The sequence below is a fragment of the Camelina sativa genome, chromosome 16, assembly GCF_000633955.1.
Source record: "Camelina sativa cultivar DH55 chromosome 16, Cs, whole genome shotgun sequence".
In the NCBI taxonomy this organism is placed as follows: domain Eukaryota; kingdom Viridiplantae; phylum Streptophyta; class Magnoliopsida; order Brassicales; family Brassicaceae; genus Camelina; species Camelina sativa.
The window spans coordinates 19,584,409-19,595,569 of record NC_025700.1 but is presented as its reverse complement, the minus strand read 5'-3'; the positions used below and the strand labels follow the sequence as shown (position 1 = coordinate 19,595,569).

Below are 11,161 nucleotides of genomic sequence, written 5' to 3'. Positions count from 1 at the left end.
TGTTTTTTCTATAGATGATGATGACCTTATAAACGTTTAATGATACGAGTTCGTCACTTCTCCTTCGGTCATAAATATTCGCGTGTTTCCTATATCAAACCTTCGCCCTTTTTTTCGGTTATTTTGTTTGTTTCTTTTTTTCTTCCAAATATCTATTCCGTTAGGGTTTTGTCACCACAAATACTTGGCTATTTTCATTCTCTAAGCTTTATTGGTTTTGTGTCTTTTAGTAATTTAAAACATGTCAGACCAAGATATATGATACATAAAGAACGACGTACTTGTAAGTTGTAATTAAAATATGCCATTTAAGAATTTCATATTGTATCGATCTTGTCATAACTGATAAGAAGAAGCTTACAAATCCTAAGAAAATGGTAATTATTGACACATTAAAAAAAAAGGAGCAATTAGGAGTCATTCTTCTGAAATTTAAGAATTAAAATGTCGAACAAATGATTTTTATTTATTCCCCAAATCTTCCAAGAACATATTCAAAATATAGTCCACTAGTTAGTTTGGTGTTCATGACCACATATATTGTCGAAGAAAAAAGGAAGGAACCATTATGAATTGTCAAAATGGCGAAAGAAGAATTAAGAATACAAAGTTTTTTTATATTATCAAATGGGTGTATTAGTTATTACTTATTAGGAGACAGAGCCATCGATGAAAATGAGACTGTCATTCGCATATTATAACTTTGAAGGAATAGGAAGATTATGTTTATGGGCAATAAAGTATGGGGTGAACTTGACGCTATGCACTCAAAAGAAGCACAAAAGGCTGCAAATTTCAAGCCATGACCTAAGTTTTGTTTTTGTTACTTTTTATTTATGTTTTTTCAAAATGTTATTTTCTTCCCATCAAAGAGATTTTTTATTTTATTTTGTAATAGATTATTTGAGAGAATTTTGCTTTCTTATAACCACGAGATCTCGTGCCGTAAATTAAAAACCCAAGACTAATGTTTTTACTAACAGTTGTGGTAAGTTGAAAAATTATTGTCATTAAATGATCGAAGATGATTAAAATATCCCTAAAGGCCTAAACAATTACGATTTTTATATGGTGAATCTTAAATAACTGAAAACTATAAATGATTTTCTTATTTAGATGATATATCATCAATTTCAATCGATAAAGCTAAGTAACACAACAACTACAATAACAATGGATATATTGGATTGGTTTGTCATATTAGAGAAATGAGAAAATAATTACATATGAGAGAATGTAACCAGTCATTTTCTCGAATTTAAGGAAATCACACGTACATTATTTCAACTATATATAATTGTATTAAATGATAGATAGATCGATCGTTCTCTAGTTATTAATTTTCATAGCTATATAAACCTACTAGATAAGGGTCCGCAGGGTCCGCACAACAAATAAGTTTAAAATTGTTGAAGAAAATAAATCTTAAATCTTAAACAATTTAAATATATAAAGAAATTTTATTTAGTAAATATATAAATAATTTAAGTTAGAGAATATTTGTATTTACCTTTATACATTTATTTATATTTATATACTTTTAATATATTATAACAATTATTACAATAATCTAAAAATAAATGATATTCCACTAAAAATTTTGCTAAATATTCATCATTACAAATATTATTATTGACAAATTTTAAAAACATTTCACAACTTATTTACAAAATATTTTACATACAAAAAATTCATCAAAGCAACATTTAATAAGTAACCACATATAATTTTACTCCATGTTTTAGCATTAAAAATATGTTCTTAAACCCAAAATTATTATATTGTTAAAGTATGCTCTTTATCACCACCTATAAAATATCTTCTAAACAAATTAAACAAATTTTATGTTGATTTACTTTCATTTTGGCATAATTATAGTACTTATAATTACTAAAATTGTTTTATGACATAATTTCTTTAACCGTGAAATTTTTTTTACTCCAAAGATATTTTGGATGAACAATATTGAAAATTATCTACTCGATTACAATGATTTTATGACTAACCCAATAAAAGTTGAGAAATTGAAAAAAGTTAATATAATATAATAAAAATAAAAATTTGAAAATTATAATCAGGATGATATATATAAGTCTTAGATAATTCAGATATACAAAATAGAAAGATTATATATAATTTAAAACATGACATATGTCATAATCACGTTAAGGATCAACGACCTATTTACTCTTCAGAAATATCCAATTGTACTTAAACAACTTAAAGCTATGACCACTTCTCAAATATTCACGAATCATAAATTCTCAACTCATTTTTACCCGAATAAAAAATTTTCATATATTTTTCTATATATCTGGTTTAAACGGGTTTGCGAACTTAATTCGATAGAAAACCACATAAAAGACAATTGTACTTAAACAACTTAAAGCTATGACCACTTCTCAAATATTCACGAATCATAAATTCTCAACTCATTTTTACCCGAATAAAATATTTTCATATATTTTTCTATATACCTGGTTTAAACGGGTTTGCGAACTTAATTCGATAGAAAACCACATAAATCCGGTTTGAAAGCAATTTTAAAATGGTATACAATTCCAACTTCCTAAATTTGAAACCGCTTCTTAATTACTCGATCAAGCAGTTCTTGTTTCAATACCGAAATCATCAACATTATTCAGAAAAGACAACTCTAAATTTTGACCAAAAACATCAAACACCGACTTATCTTCCAAACTTATAATGCTACTAACTATAGAATCACTTTTGGAACCTCCATCAGTGTTTCCATCCTCGATTAAATTAGTGGGTTTATATACTTCGATTTCATTTATTGCATCTCATAGCTTCCATTGAAAAACTCGCACGAATCAATGACCCACGCAATAGATCGACAAAATTATATATAAAAAAAAAATCAAAGATCAAAGCTTCTGATAGAAACATGTAATGTTATGTATATTACTGTTATTTTCTTAATTAGTTGTCCTATTATGTTTCAAAAATAATAATTTTTGACATAACTTATGTTATTCTTTTTAAATATGTTATTCATTATTTGTTTATTAATAAGCTAATAATATACATGCTTAGTGAATTACTTTTTTGTTTAGACATGTCAAAATCTTATTGAGAAAACACATATAATATAAGTAACATACAATGGAAAATATATTAGTTTTGTTAATTTTCTATTTTGATTTAGAATTTTTTTAAGATATGAACATGTAAACTGAACATGTAAACTTTATTTAGATTTGATATTATTTTCTTAATTATCTCTTTTGAAAAATAATATTTTTTTGACACGTGTCAATATCTTATCAGTGTATTTGACACGTATCATGGTCATATTAAAGACTAATTTAAAAATCCTATTTTATATAGTAAAATAACAGTTATTCTAATCGATAAAATGATCACTGAAGATCGAGATTATTAAAAAATCAATAAGAGGTAACAAAATGAATGAATCATATAATTCTTTAAAAGTCCGAAAATAAAAAAAGTAATAAAAAGGTATTGTTAAAAAAAGAAAGAAAAAAATAAATTAACAAGTTACTAAAAACGAAAAAATAAAAAGGATTTAAATTAATTTAAAACGAAAATTCATTGAAAGAGTGTGGGGGACACGAGAGTTGCACGTGATGTAAATAAGTCAATAGGGTAATTAATACAATAGGGGTGGTGACTCTGACAGGGAAGTTAATACAACACGGAAACTCGTTTCCTTTCTCTCTAATTTTAGTTTTTAGGTTTTTTTATTTATTTTTCTTGTAACAATTTTAGGTTTACAATATTCAACCTTTCTCTGATCTCTCAAATTCCAAAAACCTTCGAAATCCAAACACATTTTTTGAACCTCACCACTCTCTCGTTTACATCGTTCTTCCTTTTTTTTATCCCCGGAGGAAGAATGTCGATGACAGAGGCAGTGATAAAGATCCATCCATAAATGCTATAGATTAGTTAGTGTTTGTTTCCCATTACAATTGGTCTCTCTAGGGTTTTGGAGGAGTTAGACCTCTATAATGGGGAACTGCTTTGGATCTTCCTCAAAGAATGAGGATGTTAACGTTGACGATTCCTCAGTGAACTCGAAACCCTTTTCACGTAATCCCCTTTCTCATTCTTCTTTTCATCTATCTCTCTGTTTGATATAATTGTTGTTCCAATACGGACAGAGCTACATTGTCCTGGATTCTCGTAATCTAAGCTAGTTATTAATGCATGATAGGTGAATGTGAATTGAAGACGAAATATTTGGGTTTTTGAGATGTTCTAGCTGACTTAAGAATCTCTATGTACTGCTAATTAATGAAGTCTTACTCGACTTAGCAGAGGAATGTCAGAAGCAGATAGAAATAGGTTTTCCTTTTTTTTTTGTAGTTACTTGATTCATCTCTAGTGGTACGTACGGAAGCAGAGAGGGCTTTAATTCCCCTGTTCTTAAATTATTAATTGTGCTGTTGATAAATTTTCCCAACGTTTCTGTTTTTTCATTCCCACCTTTGACGTTAGAATGTGGTATTGTTCTGGTCTAGGAGCTAATAGTGATACTGGAAGAAGCTCGAATCTTTCATATCCATGGAGTTTAAAGCCTCTGATTACAAGAAAATGTGAAGCTAACAGCACTCTACCTGCACCGCGTGAAGAAGGAGACAGCATGCATTCTCAATATCTGAAGTCATTTACCTTAGATGAGCTAAAGAATGCTACAGGAAACTTCTGTCCAGAGAGTCTAATTGGAGAAGGAGGGTTTGGTTTTGTTCACAAGGGCTGTGTTAATGGTGGACCTGCTGGAATCGAAGTCGCTGTTGCTGTAAAGAATCTTAAAACTGAAGGGTTTCAGGGACACAAGGAGTGGGTGGTAAGCTTCTTTTCTAATTACTTTATTATGATTTCCTCTGAGGCTATATATACTATACCCTTTAAGAATCTTTACATGTGTATGCTTTCTTCTAAAGAGGGAAGTGTATTATCTTGGAAGATCGCATCATCCAAATCTGGTGAAATTGATTGGGTACTCCTTGGAAGATGAACAACGTCTTTTGGTTTACGAATATAAGCCTAATGGTAGTCTTGAAAATCATTTGTTTGAAAGTAAGTAAGAATTAAAATCCAACACTTATGTTTATTTTACTCTGCATTGTTCATGACCTGACGAATCTTGTTTGTTCTAGGGGGTTCTAATGTGCTTTCTTGGTCACTGCGTATGAAAGTGGCGATTGGTGCTGCTCGTGGGCTTTGTTTTTTGCACGAAGCTAAGGACCAAGTCATTTACAGAGACTTCAAAGCAGCAAATATCCTTCTTGATTCAGGATTTAACCCAAAACTCTCGGACTTTGGATTGGCCAAAGAAGGTCCAAAAGACAACCGTTCACATGTGACAACCCAAGTCATCGGTACAGAAGGTTACGCAGCTCCAGAATATCTAGCAACAGGTTCATCTTTGTTTGATGGTTGATGGTTTCTCTTTAATAACAACGACATAACATGAAAATTTCTAGAACACATTGATTGGTCTCTGCTTTTGGTCTCTGTCAGGTCATCTAACAACGAAATGTGACGTCTACAGCTTTGGTGTAGTCTTGCTAGAGATTCTATCTGGACGCAGAGCAATAGACAAAACCAAAGCTCGAGAAGAAGAATACCTAGTGGAATGGGCGACACCTTACTTGCGAGACAAGCGAAAAGTGTTTAGGATAATGGACACGAAGCTTGTGGGTCAATACCCTCAGAAAGCAGCGTTTATGATGTCTTTCTTGGCTTTACAATGTATTGGAGAGGTTAAAGTTAGACCATCGATGCCTGAGGTCTTGTCTCTTCTTGAGAAAGTTCCAATTCCAAGACATCGAAAGAGTAGAAGCAGAGGTTTTGCTACTAACTCTTCTTCCAAACGGTTTCTCAGACACCCTAATTAAGGACCCAAAAACTCTTTGGCTTTTTGATCGTTTCTTTTGTGGAAATGGAATATAAAAACCTTTTTTTGTTACTTCATTGATAATAATAACTTATGATAAATTGTGAAATATAGAAAGAAAAAAAAGAAGCTTGGCCATGATCTATACTTAATTTAACCATACGTTACTTCTTGTGATCTTAACTGAGCAAACCTCATTCAGTTAGTGGCTATTAATTATACACAATCATCATGATCATTGTTATGTGTAATGTTATACTATAAGAACATGTACATAGTGTACATATGTGATATGTGTATTGTATGTACTAGTATTTACTCGAAATGATTGCATGTCATATGTGCATGGAGAGACGAAAAGAGAAGTCTAATCCAAACCAAAACGGCCCTATCAATTTAACCACCACTAATTAACATTAATCATATTCATATCTCTCGTAACTCCAAATTTAACAGGGCTATCAATTCGCCGTCAATAACCCACCTCTCCTAATAGTTTCATCATCACTAATTTCACTTTTATTCTCTCTCCATATCTTACTAATGTGCTACTCTCTCATCTGAATGTGTATACATATAAATCTTTTCTCCTTCATCGATTTTTACAACACAACTTCTCTCTCTCTCTCTCCCTCTCTACAATGGCTGATCACAAAAACAAAGAAGATAAGCCATTCTCGTTCCTAACTCATTCACCATCCTTTGATCACAGGTCAATTTCAGAAGCTTTTGTTTTGTTTAATTTAATAATAGTGTTTTTGTTTTCTTATGATTTAATTTCTCTGTTTTGTTTTTTTTTGGTAAACGCATGCAGCTCCTTAAGTTATCCTCTATTTGACTGGGAAGAAGATCTTCTTGCTCTCCACGAAAGCTCTGCCTCTCAATCTTTTCCTTTGACTACAACTTCTCTGCCATTACCTGATCTTGAACCTTTGTCTGAAGGTATAATATATATTTAATATAGTTGTCATAATATACACAATTACATATATATGTATGTATTTAGAGGTGTCATGGGTCTTGTTTTGTTCTGTAGATGTACTCAATTCATACAGCTCTGGATCATGGAACGGAACAGAGCATAACAGAGGATATGGTGCTTCATCGGAAAAGAAGACTAAACATGGAGCAGTGCAAGAGACGACAAAGAAGAGGAAACTTAACGAGAGACGCAGAGAAAATAGCGTCAGAATCATCAGCGACATTACTACTACCTACACGACTTGTCCAGCTTCAAAGGCATTGTCAATGGAAACTGTCTCTCGCTACTTCTATATGCCTATAACTCAGGCTGCTATAGAGCTCAACGTTGGTTTAACTCTTCTGAAAAGAAGATGTCGTGAATTGGGTATTCGAAGATGGCCTCATCGCAAACTCATGAGCCTAAAAACTTTAATAAGTAACGTCAAGGTATGTAGAACAAGACATTAAACACAGTGTTAATTATTTTTTGGATTAGTGAATTGAATATGTTTTTAATTCTCTGTGATTAGGAGCTGCAGAAGATGGAAGGCGAAGAGAATGCAGGGAAACTGCAGAACGCGTTGGAAATGCTGGAGAAGGAGAAAAGGACGATTGAGGAGTTACCAGATTTGGAGTTTGAGGACAAGACGAAAAGGCTGAGACAAGCTTGTTTCAAAGCTAATCACAAGAGGAAGAAGAAGAGAAGTCACAAGTCCGATCAGGCTCATATAGCTTCGTGTTTAAGCAGCGGATCAGTCGCTAGTGATGAGTCGGTTAATGATGCAGTAATGGAGGAGAGTGATGAAGAGGTCAAGTATCTCTTGTGTGGTTTCTCAAATGAGTAAAGCCAAATGCTTTTTGACTAATTCAATAAACAAAAAAAAAACATAAAATATGATACTGAATAATACCACCATTGAAGAGCAACAACATTAGTGTACTGTAGATGCTACTAACAAAGAAACAAAAAGAGAGAGATAGGAAGAAAAGGGATAGACCTCATCTTTTTGTTCTTAAACATTAAGCTTCTCAATCTCTCTCCTTAGAGCATTAGCCCTGACCAAACTCCCAATGGTGTTCACAGCCAACTTGATGTCTTCCAGAGGACTACCTGGGGCAACCCTCTTGTACAGATAACTATCAAATGTCATCTTCTGAACATACTCATCAGCACACATCTCAACAAAAGCTTCTCTAGCTGGATTCGATCTGTAAAACACTTTCTGCAACACATCAAGCACCCTGTACGTAGGCAAGTATGTCTTATCCCATTTCTCCAAGTATTTTCTCAAGTCCCCTTCATCAATCATCTTCTTACCTGTTGCCAAAACACACATATAAGACTTTAGTATTATTCACTAAAAACTTAAAACTCAAGAACCTGAAAAAGGCGGTTTTGTTTTAACTTACCATTCTGTGAACCTTCAACAATGGCTTCAGCACACATTCTTCCACTCTTAGCAGCAAAGTAGATCCCTTCACCAGAGCATTTAGTCACATACCCTGCAGCATCACCAACAAGAGCCACTCTTTTCGAGAGCCTACGTGGTCTCGGGTGTTCAGGAATCGGATGAGCCTCAACACGGATGATCTTGCCTCCCAAAATCTTGTCTTTGGCTCTGTTACGAGTAGCGAGCTGAAACTTCTTGATGTCACCTTTGTGAGTCACAGTACCTGTTCCAACAGCTACATGGTCGCACTTAGGGAACACCCAACCATAGAAATCTGGAGACACATCATCTCCAACATACATCTCAGCTAAATCCTCATAGTAAGTCATTTTGTCATCAGGAATCCTAATTCTCTCCTGAAAGATTCCAACTAAAACTCCATAAAAACATGATCTTTCAAAAATCCTTAACAGCTCTACTGATCAACCAACAACCATATGAAACTCAAAGAAGTTAAGGGATTTGACCTGAAACGCAATAGCGTAGTCGTAATCACCAGCATCAATAGATTTAGCAACCCTAGAGTTAGCTCCATCAGCTCCAATGACAGCATCAACCTCCATTGTCTTCTTTGTCCCCGTAGATCCAGTTTTACCATCGTACTCAGTGTAATGCAGAGTGTAGGGAGAGTCCCAGTTCTCAGGATGATCCATCTTAAGGAAGAGACCATTAATAACAGTAGCACCATTCTTCTCAGCACGTTCCCTCAGGTACTGGTCAAGCACTTCTCTTCTCACCATACCAATATACTCATGCTCCTTAAGCGTACGGCCAATGTCAACAGCGATGTTCGAAGGCGATATCATCTTCATCTTCGTCACTCTCCTGTCAATGATGTCCAACGGCAAATTGAACTCTCCGACCATACAGAGAGGGATGGCGCCACCGCAGGGCTTACAGTTGTCCATCTTACGCTCGATGAGAACCGTCTCGATACCTCCTTGAGCTAGAGTCTCCGCAGCAGCTCCGCCAGCTGGACCACCACCGATGACGGCGACGCGGAGTTTACGGTTGGAGAGTTTGGGAGTGGATCTGGCTGCGGTAACACGGAGAGAGCTGCTACGTCGTTGAGGGAGAGAAAGTGATGAAGGTACATGATGAGAGACGAAGTTGGTTTGCTCCGTTGATGATTGGCGTAGTCCGGTGAAGGATTTGAGTGTAACCGTCGCCATTGTTGTCTTGAAAAGAAAAAAGCTTGAGGAGTTCTGTGAACACACACACGCACTTGACTATGGAGTCTCTCTCTCTCCCTCTCTCGGCCTCTCGCTGCTTCAGTTTTTGTTTTGGTTAAATGTGTTTTTGTTTGAGTGGATTAGAGATATTGTTGGAGATTTCCGAGGAGTATATACCGTTGGATTAAGAAATGGACGGTGATGATGAGATGAGGATAAAGTTACGGGTTTGTTTTTTTTTCTTTTGTGGGTAGATGTGGTACCCATTCTGTGGACCAAGCGGCTGAGTTTTGTCCACGTAGGATAAGTTATGTAACTAGTATGTCGTGTGTCTTTTGATCACTTATTTTTATGGGCACAAAATAGAGGCACAAAATAGAGGTGTCAAGCAAGATCCACGCCCCCGGGCCTAGCCCAAATAGTATCTCAGCGTGATGGGTATAAACACTAAATATTAAGTCAGTTAAAAAGTGGGTCTAGTCCAAATGAATTGCGGGTTTTAGCAGATTATACCCGCGGGTTGATGGATCGGCCCGCGGTCTTCAAATATTAAATAAAAATAAATATTTAATATAGATATATAACTATTTTTATATAATTTTAAATATATATCTTTTAAAAATATGTGGTAACACAAATAATTTAATGTAAAAAANAGTATATACCGTTGGATTAAGAAATGGACGGTGATGATGAGATGAGGATAAAGTTACGGGTTTGTTTTTTTTTCTTTTGTGGGTAGATGTGGTACCCATTCTGTGGACCAAGCGGCTGAGTTTTGTCCACGTAGGATAAGTTATGTAACTAGTATGTCGTGTGTCTTTTGATCACTTATTTTTATGGGCACAAAATAGAGGCACAAAATAGAGGTGTCAAGCAAGATCCACGCCCCCGGGCCTAGCCCAAATAGTATCTCAGCGTGATGGGTATAAACACTAAATATTAAGTCAGTTAAAAAGTGGGTCTAGTCCAAATGAATTGCGGGTTTTAGCAGATTATACCCGCGGGTTGATGGATCGGCCCGCGGTCTTCAAATATTAAATAAAAATAAATATTTAATATAGATATATAACTATTTTTATATAATTTTAAATATATATCTTTTAAAAATATGTGGTAATACAAATAATTTAATGTAAAAAAATTAAAACATCTATAAAAATTAATATAAACATTGATTTTACTTAAAATTGTTTTTTAAAATTATTATTTATTATTTTTACTTTATTTTAATATATTTTTTATTAATTTTATTTTAATTTTTAATATATTATTTAGGCCCGCGGACGGACTTGGACATAACTTTTATGTATGCGGGCTTAGCGGGCCAGCCTGTTGTGGTTCAAAAGTATGAAAATTGTCCGCTATAGACGGCGCAGATGGATGTGGGCCGGCCCGTTTGATACCTGTAGGCACAACACATCCGTAGAATCTTTTGTTCACACAATTATGGTTCAATGGATATTTCAGTGTTTTCTCATTATTTTTTTTTCTTTTTCTTTTAATGACCAAAGGATTGTTAATCAAAATTAATTTGTATGTCCGGGTTTAAAAACACTGGCTTTTTAAAGGTACAATCAGACCAAATTAATATCCAAATTGCGGGTTTACTATCTTAACCGGCCGGGTTAGTCTGGATTTTCAAAACACTTGTTGATCAAAGTACTAAAGGTCCCCCCCCCCCCCCC

At 34.2% G+C, this 11,161-nt stretch overlaps 3 protein-coding genes across 3 annotated transcripts; 2 read left to right on the top strand and 1 right to left on the bottom strand.

Moving 5' to 3' along the window:
- Positions 3,768 to 5,924, top strand: LOC104751318 (protein kinase 2B, chloroplastic-like). Its single transcript, XM_010473236.2, has 5 exons — positions 3,768 to 4,077; positions 4,509 to 4,834; positions 4,932 to 5,067; positions 5,148 to 5,408; positions 5,512 to 5,924. The coding sequence occupies exons 1-5, from the start codon at positions 3,996 to 3,998 to the stop codon at positions 5,886 to 5,888; spliced, it is 1,182 nt and encodes a 393-aa protein (XP_010471538.1). The 5' UTR covers positions 3,768 to 3,995; the 3' UTR covers positions 5,889 to 5,924.
- Positions 6,529 to 7,810, top strand: LOC104751316 (protein RKD2-like). Its single transcript, XM_019237801.1, has 4 exons — positions 6,529 to 6,599; positions 6,702 to 6,829; positions 6,894 to 7,297; positions 7,381 to 7,810. Exons 1-4 carry the CDS (start codon positions 6,529 to 6,531, stop codon positions 7,693 to 7,695), a joined length of 918 nt encoding a protein of 305 aa, XP_019093346.1. The 3' UTR covers positions 7,696 to 7,810.
- Positions 7,730 to 9,473, bottom strand: LOC104751317 (geranylgeranyl diphosphate reductase, chloroplastic). Its single transcript, XM_010473235.2, has 3 exons — positions 8,769 to 9,473; positions 8,261 to 8,657; positions 7,730 to 8,168 (listed from the first exon to the last, which is right to left on the bottom strand). The coding sequence occupies exons 1-3, from the start codon at positions 9,471 to 9,473 to the stop codon at positions 7,864 to 7,866; spliced, it is 1,407 nt and encodes a 468-aa protein (XP_010471537.1). The 3' UTR covers positions 7,730 to 7,863.

Excerpts from the sequence above, each read along its gene's own strand:
- LOC104751318 (XM_010473236.2), top strand. The coding sequence starts at position 3,996 with ATGGGGAACTGCTTTGGATCTTCCTCAAAGAATGAGGATGTTAACGTT. Across the intron at positions 4,835-4,931 it reads AGGGACACAAGGAGTGGGTG|AGGGAAGTGTATTATCTTGG; the intron begins GTAAGCTTCTTT and ends TTTCTTCTAAAG. Across the intron at positions 5,068-5,147 it reads TGAAAATCATTTGTTTGAAA|GGGGTTCTAATGTGCTTTCT; the intron begins GTAAGTAAGAAT and ends TGTTTGTTCTAG.
- LOC104751317 (XM_010473235.2), bottom strand. The coding sequence starts at position 9,473 with ATGGCGACGGTTACACTCAAATCCTTCACCGGACTACGCCAATCATCA. Across the intron at positions 8,658-8,768 it reads ACTACGCTATTGCGTTTCAG|GAGAGAATTAGGATTCCTGA; the intron begins GTCAAATCCCTT and ends GGAATCTTTCAG. Across the intron at positions 8,169-8,260 it reads TGTTGAAGGTTCACAGAATG|GTAAGAAGATGATTGATGAA; the intron begins GTAAGTTAAAAC and ends TTTTGGCAACAG.
- LOC104751316 (XM_019237801.1), top strand. The coding sequence starts at position 6,529 with ATGGCTGATCACAAAAACAAAGAAGATAAGCCATTCTCGTTCCTAACT. Across the intron at positions 6,830-6,893 it reads TCTTGAACCTTTGTCTGAAG|AGGTGTCATGGGTCTTGTTT; the intron begins GTATAATATATA and ends GTATGTATTTAG. Across the intron at positions 7,298-7,380 it reads CTTTAATAAGTAACGTCAAG|GAGCTGCAGAAGATGGAAGG; the intron begins GTATGTAGAACA and ends CTCTGTGATTAG.